General features: G+C 38.7%; 1 protein-coding gene and 1 long non-coding RNA gene across 3 annotated transcripts; one reads left to right on the top strand and one right to left on the bottom strand.

The window, feature by feature from the left end:
* The first annotated feature begins 45 nt into the window (after nucleotides 1-45).
* Nucleotides 46-11,492, top strand: LOC110828923 (three prime repair exonuclease 2). Of its 2 annotated transcripts, none has more exons than XM_022062123.2 (3): nucleotides 46-170; nucleotides 4,133-4,299; nucleotides 10,851-11,492. In XM_022062123.2, the coding sequence occupies exons 2-3, from the start codon at nucleotides 4,189-4,191 to the stop codon at nucleotides 11,220-11,222; spliced, it is 483 nt and encodes a 160-aa protein (XP_021917815.1). In that variant the 5' UTR covers nucleotides 46-170; nucleotides 4,133-4,188; the 3' UTR covers nucleotides 11,223-11,492. The 2 variants fall into 2 exon arrangements, with proteins under 2 accessions (XP_021917815.1, XP_021917814.1); XM_022062122.2 differs by lacking the exon at nucleotides 46-170 and adding an exon at nucleotides 1,876-2,400.
* On the bottom strand, nucleotides 1,060-1,593 carry LOC147873858 (uncharacterized). The gene is made up of 2 exons (XR_015535066.1): nucleotides 1,317-1,593; nucleotides 1,060-1,156 (listed from the first exon to the last, which is right to left on the bottom strand). It is a non-coding gene; the product is annotated as an uncharacterized LOC147873858 (long non-coding RNA).
* Nucleotides 11,493-13,709: the final 2,217 nt, after the last annotated feature.

The following is a 13,709-nucleotide window of genomic DNA, read 5'->3' as shown; positions in this document are numbered from 1 at the left end:
TCCTTGCCAACGATTGTCACAAACAAAAGGAAAGATTTCAGTATTATCTGTGTCAACATAGAGGTGCTCTTTCGCTAACGAGAATTTCGTCCTGGTTGAAAGCCATGACTTCTTAAACTAGGGGCTGTTGCTACTGGTGTGAGATTGTCCCATCAGGAAACTTGTCTTGTGTAAGAAGCAATTTGGTTGGATGGCTCTCTGGGAGTTGAACCCAGAAATAGTGGAGATTGATATTTAGAGAAACTAACTACGACCATTTCTAAAAATAAGTTTGAAAAGAACTTTACCAACGTTCGCCTGATAATAGCGGCAAAACTTACCTCTGAAACGTTGGTAAACTTCTATCAGACTACGTGGCGCAACATCCCAGAAGACAGCCAACTTTTAAAATGATATATGATTTTGCTTTTAAAATATCTTCCCCCAGTTTCTTCAACATTTCTTCTGCCACTTACAGCTTTAAATATTTTATATAGATAAATTCTTCTACATCTTATCTATGTACACGCTGATATACTCTACCGCTGCGGTTGTCACGGTGGCGAGTATAAAAGGTTGCTTTCTACTGGAATTTTGCGCCGTGTAGTCAACATTGCCCTGATTATAGTGGCAGCAAGCACCTTTGAAACGTCCGTAAACTTCTACAAGACTACACAGCGCAACATCCCAGAAGATGGTCATCTTCTATGTTTGTAATATGTAGTTTAAGTCTTGATAGTCCCTTAAGAAGATTGAGGTCTCTGCTGGCACATACTGACAGGCTTCTATGTACAGAAAATGACGGGTACAATTATATAATTGTAAATATTAATATTTTCCATACTTGAATGTGACACGAATAAATCATCCTATTTTTTTCATTTGACTATTTATTCGAATAGGGGTAAAAAGATGATGTTCTGCAATACAGTACTTTTATTTTCCGTCGTTACACAAGCTTATTGTTAAAATCATATAAAATTTCACATAAAATTGTTACATTTTAAAATTGACGACATGTTTCGATATACAATTCTATCATCGTCAGGTCTATCAAAATTAAAATTAAAATCTGGTGTATCTGTTGCTCTGCTTATATTGCTTATGTTTTATCCGTTTTTATTACATCTCCAGGCTTCTTTCATTTAATTTTGGAGACGCGTCTGGGTGCCTATATCTGCAAAATCAATTTTAATTTTCATATCGTGATTCTGGCTACCGACATAGGAAATGGAATAATATTACTCTAATTTTATATTATTTTAAGGAATTACTCAAATATATCGTAATACAAGCATAAGAAATACAATCACAAAATATAAAGTATTATAACATACCGGGTTGTGTGTGAGGTGCGTGTCCGTTGTTATTGAATGGCAGACAGCAACTGAGTTGTAGGTATCGTGTGTGGCTATATATATTGGGTGAAAGTTGTTTAGGGGGTTGGGTCAATGGACTGTAGAATGTTAAATATCGGATTGTTCGTGTAAATGTTGCTGTCGTTTAGTGCAAGGTTTTGTTTATGTGTTCTTTGTATATGATATTTCTCTATGGTGTCTCTATGTCGTTTGTTTTGTATTATTTTTATAATGCGTTTTGGACTTGCAGACTCGTACTTACCCAGAATTTATACAGTGTTAGGGGAAGGGAAAGCTGAAGGAGTAGACCAGCCACATTTCGACACCTTATCGTATACGCTTACAATTATAAAGTATGTCTCTACCACGTGTCTGTACATGTGTTAGGTGTGAGCAATTAGACGAAAGGCCCAATAACTCTACCTAGCGTGGTATTTGTAAAAGGGAATATTAAATAATTGAATACTCCTTCTAGTCTTCCCGATCACTTGATATATAAACAAGTGAGCGTTTAGTCTCGTAAAAGTTAACCGACGTTTCAGAGGTGCAGGGCTATCGCCCTGATGATGGAGGCAGTACACACCTCTGAAATATCGGCCTGTTTGTACACAGACAATACCAACACACGGTGCAATATCACAGACAACTGTCATTTCATACTCACAGCCATTAGATCCAGAAATTTCACTATCGATTTATTCGTTAGTTTAGCCGAACCCTAACCATAAAACATCTTATAATCTGTGACAAATGTGCTGATAATAAATTATTGTGATTTTGATACATGCAGTGCTTCTAAATTAAATGGGTGGTGTGGTACAACAGGGATGTGTGAAAAATCGAATCAGATCGTTTGTAATATTAGATTTAGAAACAACAGGCCTGCCATATGACAAACCCGTTAAAATAACGGAAATATCAATGGTTGCTGCATTGAGAGAACATATAACTGAATATAGAAATGGTCTAATAAATGGAGTTGCTGTGCCTAGAGTATTGTCTAAGTTATCTATTTGTATCTCCCCAAGAAGAAGAATTTCAAAACGTGCGTCTGACATTACACGTACGTTAAATTTGTACTTTTATATGATATTCGCCGCTGATGTTAGGTTAGATTACATTTTAGTGGATAAGGTATTTACGAGACTTATCTTACACAGATCAGTATGGTTTAATAAGATTGAAACTAAAAAATATCCCCCAGTTCTTCGTTAACTGACTAACATGGTAAATAAATTATGGGGAATTACTTTACCATCAGAGCGACTATAAATGTCTTAAGTACTTTATTCCATGGAATTTGATGTACTACATCAACTTTTGTTGCATATGTGGGTTCATTTTGTTTGTTTTCTGCTAGACTGTAACCATTGAATCAAAGTTACACAGGTTAAGATCAGGTAAACATTATCTTCTCATCTCAAAATATGCAACATCCTTTAATATATTTCTTGCCAAGGAATGAGCCACTAAAGTTGTTTTTGAATTTTTTAATACATTAAAGTACTTGAAGTTATAACTTTGCAATATTTACGCAAAATTTTCATCAACATTTTCTTGCACTATCACATATCGTATATTAGCCTTCCATAATACATACATATTGAAGTGTATTGAAATATAGCCATTCACAATGCAAACCATTATTTAATACCTGTTAGATACTATTACAGCCCTACTGATTCAAAGATGAAAAGCCAAAATAGAACATATACTCTTGTTAGTGTGTATCATTTAATCACATTTAGTAATAGCCTGCATCATTTTAGGCTCTTATCAGGATTAGCTAAAGGTAGGCTGCCTCTGGCTAGTAGCTGGGAAATTACAAGAGGAATTCAATTCAGTAATAAGATACTGTATTGGTTGCTGATACTCCTTCTCCATTATAGCACAATTATTGTTTTGAGGCAGAACTAGACCTACCATACCTAACTGCAATGTCACTTAACCTAAATTGTGAATATTTAAGATATGAGGACAAATTATAGATTATATTTGTAAGGAGGGTCTGGGTTGTACTTAAAGTTGGAGAACAATGTTCCAACATAATTGTAGTAGTTGTACAGTTTATGTGCTTTCAGAGAATGGAAGGTGTACTTTATTACTTGAATAAAGTGTCTGAATTTTTTTCCTACCATCATTTGTCACGATGATTGTGGACTTATGATATGGTGACATCTTTAAAGAAGATTTCTGTCTTCTGGGTTATTGCGCTGTGTAGTCTGGTCGATGTTAACCAACGTTTCAGAGGTCATACTGCCTCCGTCATCAGGGCGCCCTGATGACGGAGGCAGTATGACCTCTGAAACGTTGGTTAACATCGACCAGACTACACAGCGCAATAACCCAGAAGACAGAAATCTTCATACTCACCGCTGTGAGAACCTCAAGTCTTACATCTTTAAAGAACATGATCCATTTCTTTTTGTTAAAAATGAATGTATCAAAGTAGTAGCTACATATTCTGCCTATCTGGTATATATCTGTAAGAGCTGGTTAGACCATTACGTCAAAACCACTTGAGAAATTAATTAAATAATCCTGTATTGTCTGCAGTTGTATAGGACAGAGCTTGTTGATTTGTTATTTCTTTCCAGAATGAAGGTTCTAGCTACATGCTATAGACTGTAGGGCAGGTCGGGTCTGGTCAAGCTGTAGTCCAACTTATTTTTTTACTTCACATTCACAATTCCTGTCCAGTGTATGTATGCAGGCATCTTGTAAGTTTAAGGCAGGCATACATATTCTAACTTTTATAACTGAGTAAGATTAAATGAAAATGTAATGTATTTCAGACTTAACCAATGAACTATTAGAGCATCAGAATCCATTTGATGAACATCTCTTCAATATGTTAAATGGCTTTATGAAAAGAGTACCACAACCAGTGTGCATAATTGCTCATAATGGTCTTCGATTTGACTTCCCCATCCTCCAAGCGGAACTGTTCAAGATTGGCAAGGTATGAAATGCAGTCCCTAACCTCAGAAGCAAATTTTTGTCTCTCCACCCACCCTTTTCACAAAGCCATCCAATTGCAAGATCCTGTCAGGCTCCTTGCTTTGGATTATTTGGCACATATTGTCCCTAACAATAAATTATTTAAATTTGTCTCTTCAGGGCTGAACACTACACCTTTCAATGTGCAAGACCAAGTTCAGTCATTCATAAAGAAACTGACTGAGACGGCTTGGCACAATGTTCAGCTAATCCTTTCAGCAACACTGCCATTTTTGCATATTGAGTGCTGAGAAGAAAGAGCAATTACAGTGGCTGAAACATAATCGCAAGCTTCAGCTGCATAACTGGAACAGAGGAAGGGAAGATTAAAAGGGCAAGGGGGGGAGCAAGACGGCAAAGAGTCTGTCTAAGCATTTGTAGTATAATTGAAAACATGTTTTCCCCTTTTAATTTCAATGCAGTCGATGGAATTCTCATTCACTGACTTCTGCACTATACTGTATTTTGTGAACTAAAGGAACTACAAAAAGCAAGCAATGCTGGCACACATCTAAAGGTGGCGACTGACTTGTAACATTTACTTGTAATGTAACATTCGCGGCGAGCATGTTACATTACACCACAACTGGTGAGGCGTATCAAATGCTCGTTTTGAACGCTTGGCTCGACTGTGCTCGTGTGTGCTCCATTCATTTCATTCAATATGTCGGACGTGGAGGTTGTGTTATCTTTGTTTCATTTAATACGCTACTCTTATCTAAAGAACTCGTGAATGCTCGTTACGACGCCGCTCGACTGACTGACTGACTTGTAATGTAACACTCAAAGGGATTTGCGAAAAAACCAACAACACGATGGAGCGCCCGCGAGCGTGAGCGGCTCGCATCGAGCGGCTCCGTTCGCTGTCTTCACTTGTGTAATGTTCGATTTGTAACACGTTACATTACAGGCAAATGTTACAAGTCAGTCGCCACCTTTAGCCTGCACATGACACTTCTACAGCCAAAATGTAATTGTATCATATCTGACGGTTTTTAAGGAAGGACTGGGTTATATCTCTGTATGTGCTATCACTTCATGGTCTTCCTCTCCCTCCCAGGTGTGTATTTATAATGGTCTTGCAGGATAATTTTAATTTTAGCATTGATAACTTCTACTCAGTGGTATAACCATTTTAACTACTAATATTGTATTAACATATCCACATCATCTTCAACAATCAGTAGTATCCTATATGTAACCACCTGAAGATGATCCCATTATGTTTAATGCTATTTTAGAAAAGATTTTCCTTTTCTGCAATGCATTAAAAATTTATCAAGTATTTTTATGTCCTGTTAATGGAAACTTTTTTAAAGAATGATTTTCATCTTATAAATGCATTTGTGCACTAATATAAATTTTAGCTGCAGTACAATTTGGTTGAAATGATGAATTCTTATCACTTTGGCAGTGTTAATGTAAGCACGAATCACAGGCGAACCACTTCAGCCACACACATGGCCAACCTCTCCTCAGTCTAACAGTTTACCTCCAAAGAAGCAAAAACGTTTAGCATCACAGTGATTATACAAAATACAAGTACCCTCCAGACTCTGAATCTTGGGACTACTTGTGACCTTAACATTGTACTCATGCATAAAACAGATAATTTACATTTAAACAGCATGTGTGACATGTCAGTATTACTGTAGATGCCCCCTTCATTACACCTGAAGATGAGAACAAATCCAGTTCTTGAAATGTGTTTTATAAGATCAGGCGATGGACAAGGTCCAAAAATTCAATAATCCAGATAACACAAGTGTCCATGATTCTGAGCATGGTATATGCAAGAATTTCTTTCAGTTTAATTACTATCTGATTCAGTATCCAGGAAGAAAACCACCACAAGCTATAACCCACAGTCTCAGCAGTAATGGTACTTGGTGAGGGATGGAGTTGGGGGCACCATAAAAGTTCCTCTATCTGACAATTTCTGCACCCAGTGTCACCAAATACCTATCCTTCGGTGATCCATCTTCTTCCAAAATACAAGGTGAATATGAACAATTAAACATAGTGGTCAATGAACAAAGTCCAAATTACTTATCATCATATTAACTAAGACTGCAAAAATCCATCATTATTGATTTTTCTCTAACCCCTAAGGGGCTCACGAACCACAAATTGGGAACCACTGCAATGTGACAAACACCTCTGGATTGTCAGTATACTCCAAAGAATACACTTTTTTCAGTATTTTCTATGTTTAGTAACAACAGCTTGCCAGATATCTTGAACTAATGAAAGGGGAGTGATATTTGCACCTCTTAAGTACAGCTGTCCCGCTATATGCCATTGGTTAATGGTAGTCAACAGCATAGCTTATGTAGCACTGGTTGCTAAAGACTGATGTTTGAGTTACAAATTTCACTGCTTTAACTGTGCAGTTTATATATCAGGGCTGTGGAGTCAGTACTAAAATCTGACTCTGACTCCTTCATAAAAGCTCAATATGTATTAATAATAGTAAATGGTACCACAAGAGATTTCATCACCACCACCTTAATCATCAGACTACTTTTTAGACTTACAACCTATATACAGGGTCTGCAGTGGCCGCACGGTCGCTGGGACCATGGGTTCGAATCCCACTCAAGCCATGGATGTATGTCTGCGTTTTTCTGTGTTGTGCTGTCCTGTGTACAGGTAGAGGCCTTGCGAAGGGCTGATCCCTCGTCCAAGGAGTCCTACCGAATGTCTATAGATCAAGTCAATGGAAAGTTGGGACCCACAGTGCTCAGGAACTTGAAGAACGGGTCGTTCCCAGTATTTAAATATACGTCTAATGGTTACTGCAGAAATCGGTTGATTTGTAGATAGTTCTTAAGGTCCTTCTCGAAGGTATCACCACCTTGTCGAAGGCAATCTGCCGGGTGAGGAGGCTTGCGTGCTCAAATGACCCTTAGGGCTATGCCGGCCTGAGCTTCGGCTCATGGTAGGGTCACCCAAGCCGGACAGGTCTAAGGAGATGCGCTAGACTAAGAGTGATACCCTGGTCCTCCAGGTTGGGGGTTGGGTGTAGGGCTAACAACCTTTCACCTTTAAAAAAAATATGTGTTACGAAAAAATCAACCAAGCCTCGGATCAGGACGGACTCTTTGGCACGACCACGGCAATTGAAAAAGGACATGAGATTTGGTACCTGGAACATTAGGAGCCTCTATAGGGCTGGGGCACTGAAATCAGTGTGTAGGGAATTAGGGAATTATAAGTTAGACTTAGTGGCAGTGCAGGAAGTGCGATGGGAGGGGGAGGGCACGATCCCAGTGGACAATTTTACATTTTTCTATGGAAAGGGGAATGACAATCATCAGCTAGGGACGGGTTTTTTTGTTCATAGCAGAATTAGGGCAGCAGTTAAGAGAGTAGAATTTGTTAGTGACAGGTTGTCTTACGTAATTTTGGAAGGACGTTGGTGCGACATCATTGTCCTTAATGTTCATGCCCCAACTGAAGACAAAAGCGATGATATCAAGGATAGCTTTTATGAAGAATTGGAATCAGTATTTGATACATTTGGCAAGTATCACATGAAAATTCTGCTAGGAGATTTCAATGCAAAAATTGGGAGGGAGGATGTCTTCAAACCCACAATAGGCAGCGAGAGTCTCCATGCACTTAGTAATGATAATGGCGTCAGAGCAGTGACCTTCGCTACGTCAAAAGATTTAATTGTAAAAAGTACAAAATTTCCACACCGTGATGTTCATAAATACACTTGGACTTCCCCAGATGGCAGAACACACAATCAAATAGATCATGTTTTAGTAGATAAGAGAAGGCAGACAAATGTAATTGATGTGAGATCATTCAGAGGAGCAGATTGCGACACTGATCATTATCTGGTGGTAGCAAAAGTGAGGGAGCGGCTTTCAGTAAGTAGACGAACTAAACAAAATTTTGACACAGAAAGATTTGATTTGAAAAAATTAAGTGAGGGAGAGGCAAAGGAACAATATCAAGTTGAAATTTCGAATAGGTTTCAAATTTTAGAGACAAATGAGGATAATGAAAGTGTGGACATCAACAGGGAGTGGGAAAATGTCAGAAACTGCATCAAAATTTCAGCAAAAGAGAAACTAGGATACTACAGGAGAAAGCAAAATAAACCGTGGTTTGATGAAGAATGTTCAAAATTAATAGATCGAAGGAAGCAAACAAAATTTCAATGGTTGCAGAACCCAAACAAAACAAATGCGGATAATCTATGTAACGTGAGACGTGAGGCTAGTAGAACCTTTAGGACTAAGAAAAGGGAATACCTGAAGGGCAAAATTGCTGAACTTGAGACAAATAGTAAGGAAAAAAACATCAGAGACCTGTACAGAGGCATTAATAACTTTAAGAAAGGATATCAACCCCAGACTAATTTGGTAAAGGATGATAGTGGCAATTTGCTTGCAGATCCAATAAAAATTGTGAATAGGTGGAAAAATTTCTTTAGCGAGCTCTTAAATGTTCATGATACTGGTGATATTAGACAGATTAAAATGCATACAGCTGAACTGTTGGTGCCAGAACCTAGCTTAGATGAAGTGGAACTAGCCATTGGGAAGTTGAAAAGTTATAAATCTCCAGGAATTGATCAGATTCCGGCCGAATTAATTAAAGCAGGTGGCAAAGGGTTGCATATGAGGATCCATAAGCTTATTCAGTTAATTTGGGATAAGGAAGAGATGCCACATCAATGGAAGGAATCCATAATTATTCCTATTTATAAGAAGGGGGACAAGACTGAGTGTGGTAATTACCGAGGAATATCGCTGCTATCAACCTCATACAAAATTCTATCCAACATTCTTTTGGCAAGATTAACCCCATATGCGAATGAAACTATTGGGGATCATCAGTGTGGGTTCAGACGAAACAGATCAACGATTGATCAGATCTTTTGCATTCGTCAGATACTAGAGAAAAAATGGGAGTTCGGTGGGACTGTACATCAGTTATTTATAGATTTCAAAAAAGCCTATGACTCTGTGAAGAGAGAAGTGCTATATAATATTCTTATTGAATTTGGTATACCAAAGAAGCTAGTGGGTCTAATAAAAATGTGCTTAAATGAAACCTGCAGCAAAATTCGAGTAGGTAAATATGTATCTGAGACATTCCTCATCAAGAACGGTCTAAAACAAGGAGATGCTTTGTCTCCCTTGCTCTTTAACTTTGCGCTAGAATACGCCATCAGGAAGGTCCAAGGTAGGCAGGAGGGTTTGCAATTGAACGGGACACATCAGCTATTGGCATATGCTGATGATGTTAATTTATTGGGGGACGATATAAATACAATAAAGAGGAACGCAGAAGTTTTACTAGAGGCTGGTAGACAAGTGGGGCTGGAAGTAAATTCAGAAAAAACTAAGTACATGTTAGTATCTCGTCATCAGAAGACAGGCGGGCAAAATTATCTTAGGGTAGCTAATAAATCCTTTGAAAGGGTTACAAAGTTCAAATATTTGGGAACAACAATAACAAATCAAAATGATACTTGTGAGGAAGTTAGGAGGAGACTAAATTCCGGAAATGCTTGCTACTTCTCAGTCCAAAATATTTTGTCTTCCCGTCTGATTTCTAAGAACCTGAAAATTAAAGTATACAAAACAATAATCTTGCCTGTTGTTTTGTATGGGTGCGAAACATGGTCTCTCACTCAGAGGGAGGAACACAGATTGCAGGTGTTTGAGAATCGGGTGTTGAGGAGGATATTTGGGCCTAAGAGGGAAGACGATGGGGCGTGGAGAAAACTGCACAATGACGAGCTTAAAAATCTGTACTGCTCCCCCAGTATTGTGAGGGTGATTAAGTCGAGAAGAGTGAGATGGGCGGGACATGTAGCGCGCATGGATGGGACAAGAGGTGTGCACCGGGTACTGGTTGGGAAACCTGAAGGGAAGAGACCGCTGGGGAGACCTAGACGTAGATGGGAGGATAATCTCAGGCGGGATCTATCCGAGATAGGAGTTGAAGGAAACTGGATTTTGTTGGCCCAGGACAGGGTCCGGTGGAGGGCTTTGGTTAATTCGGTGATGAACCTTCGGGTTCGGTAAGCCATCTAGTTAGTTAGTTAGTTAGTTGTATTCTTAAGGTACTGGAGCCAAAGTTACAAGGCATCCCACACCATGTGGCTCAATGCGTCATTGAATATCCCTAAGCATGAGGCCGCCGGCAGCCCACACGGTAGCGAAAGTGTTCTTAAGATTTTATGTCGAGGTCGGAGTCGGTACATTTTTACCGACTCCACCTAAAATTGCTTCCAACTCCACAGCCCTGTTATACATAGCATCAAATGAAATGGCAAAGTTATCGTGAGTACCAGGTCTCTCCTGAATACAAGCCTACAACATTCTATAAAGAATTTCACTGGAGGACCTGAGGAAAATCATGAACTAGACTGTGAACCTAAAGTCTTCCAAATAGGAACCATTACATAATGGTGTTACTCTAAGATCTCTTGGTATAAGAAGAGAGAAGTTTAATTTTTATATACTGATAATTTGTGTCTTACAGGCATTTCCTGACCACATTATGTGCGCTGATTCCCTATGTGGCTTCCGGAACCTGCTGCAAGCCTGCAAATCCACCACACCAGAAGTTGATACTTCTGAGATAACTGAAGGAAAAAGGGGTTGTTTAAATGTTTCCTGTCCAACACAGAAGAGACTCAATTTGCTTTCAAAGGAAAAACTGCAAAACACATTAAGTAGCTTTAAACTTGATGATGTTTACAGGTTCCTCTTAAAGAGGGATCCTGTGAACAGTCACTATGCAGAGAATGATGCCCTGAATCTTCTGGAATGCATTGTGGCATTAGGAAACGGTTTCATGGAATGGGCAGATGAAAATGCCATTCAATTTAATAGCATAAAAGAGATGGGATAAAGCAACTTTTAATTTTTTCACAAAATACTGTGCACTGAAGTTCTGTTTTTCTGCAAATTAATTAATTGATTACTTTCACTTTCTAAATATTTTGCCACCACTTTTGTTATCATTTTAGGTATGAGAAAGTTTAATACTTATAAATTACATAAGTTAATCCCATTTGCATGTGAAATTCAAATGGTATATTGTATGTATGCAAATATAGGCTGTGTATATAAGCCACATCTGACTTTAAGAGAAAAATAAAAAGGAGACATTTATAAGCCATATCAAAGTTCTTAAATTAATATTCCCTGAAGCACTTCTCACATTTAAATTGTTAAGTTCAAAAGACATTGGCTGTAGCAATTTCTTGATAGCCAGTCACAGTGTGCATAATGTTGTTACACACAGCCTGCAAAATCATTTCCCAATAGAATAGTTGCACATTGTCTGCAGGTGATGCCCATTAAAATGAGAGGAACAGAGACCAAGAGAGACAGAGGGTGCACCAGCTTCCACTGTTACCTCCTGTGATAAAACAGACTAATCATTAATTTTGCCAAGGATAATGTTTTTATAATGCAGTGTATGCCTCCCCATTTCCTCAAAATGCAGATTTCATGTGCTTCTGTCGCACACTGGATGATGACCTCTGAAATGAGAGTGACAGAATGAAGCAGCATGCAGCGACTACCACTCATATTCATTAGGCTGAGAATAATGTTTTCAGGTAGCAGCCACCAAAGCATCAGCTTTGAACACACTTTGTTGACAGTGCCACGAGGGTGTGCCTGCATCATCAGCAACAAAATCTGGAGGGCAATATCTATCATCATATCATGATTTGTTAAACTCCATTACGACACAGTCCATTTAGCTTATAACAAGCTGCTTCCATGTTTGACAACCTTGAGGCAGGCCTACACCTACCAAATTCAAACTGCAACTCAATAGAGGTCATCAGAAATACAAGGATTAGATGGACCAGCATACAGCCTATTATGTTCCTTATAATATCAATAAACTACACCAGGAACATGGGGCATAAAGTGACTAAGGGGAGGAGACAAAACAGTATAAACCATAATGTATGCATTTACAAGACCACGTTCTGCTACCTCTTGAACTTGAGGTGGTATGTTGAATGGGACACTGCCATAAACACGCTGAAACTGTCATCAAATTTCCATGACAACATAAACATAACTGTGGAGTTCACTTGCAGAGATAATAAGAAAACAGAATGTTGTCAGAAGACACAATGATTATGTATTAAATAAAGTGATATAAATAATAGATAGGCCATGATAAACACAAAGTAAGATAAGTTACTACTGACAACACAGAATTTGGCATGTTTAAAGATGGAATGGACAATATCTAAAGTGACTAGGCAATGGCCAGAACAATATAAGGTGAGCACAGAATTTTACAATTTCAAAATTATACAGAAACTTCACACCTACACCAGTCGGTAAAGAAACTTAAAGTTTTATACACACCTCACAGACCTGATATCTGCAGGAAATCATCGTTTTCAATCCTGGCTAGGATCTCGCAGCAGAATTTGTATTGTACAGCCTAATGTCCTGGTTTCAGAGCCTGGCCAATTGAAGTTTGAAGGGTTTCATAAGTAAACGCAGGATTTTGGAGACAGTTGTTTGTGGTAGCTGCATCTCATGACTCGCTGAGCAATTTGATTTTTATGAGCTTTATTGGAGACAAGCAATAATAACAATCACTCAGGTCATTTGAAAGAAAACTGAGAATTTTTCTATTGACTAGTGTGGGTATGAAGAGCTAAGTATGCCACATTTGCTCTCTGTAGAATTCTCAAAGTATAAAGTTCTTTTGTGTTCACTCTGTATATCAAGTACAAACTGTATAGTAAAAGTAAAGTAAAGCTGTCCCACTATACGCCATGTAGGTGCTTGGGGGGGAGTGGAGGTATAGCTCCTACTCATTCTTGACTTCGGCACTAGATGGGGGTGAGTGGTCAGCATCATGCCCCGGCCGGCTTTACTCCCGAGAAAGGACCCCCAGTACCCATTGGATAGGAGGCTGGGTGGGCCCCAGAGCCAGTTTGGACATAGAGGCTAGAGGAAAAATCCTCTGCCCCGTCGGGGATCGAACCCCAGTCTCCCAGTCCGTAGCCAATCACTATACTGACTGAGCTACGCTGGCTCATAGTACAAACTGTATAAGAATGTAACATTTAAACATACAAGCAAAAATGGGGGGAATAACCAAACAAAATCAAGTCCTTGTCTCTAACAGGCCAACAGCAAGCAACATCAGAGAGAGTGGAGGAAAGGAAGTTTCTCGGTGCATACAAATTGTTCAGTTCCGTACTCGCCACACGAGCATTATGTCCGAGAACTATAAAGAAAAATAAGAAGCAAAGGTATTATCAAACAGAGTTTACATAATACCTATCATGAATGAGAATGATGTTAGAATAGTAAACTTTACCACATTAAAAAATACAGTTTTGAAGACTAT

The sequence above is a fragment of the Zootermopsis nevadensis genome, unplaced genomic scaffold (genome assembly GCF_977971745.1).
Source record: "Zootermopsis nevadensis isolate Lab colony 2312 unplaced genomic scaffold, Znev_1.0 Znev_ptg000013l, whole genome shotgun sequence".
Lineage (NCBI taxonomy): Eukaryota > Metazoa > Arthropoda > Insecta > Blattodea > Termopsidae > Zootermopsis > Zootermopsis nevadensis.
This window is presented reverse-complemented; position numbering and strand designations above follow the sequence as displayed.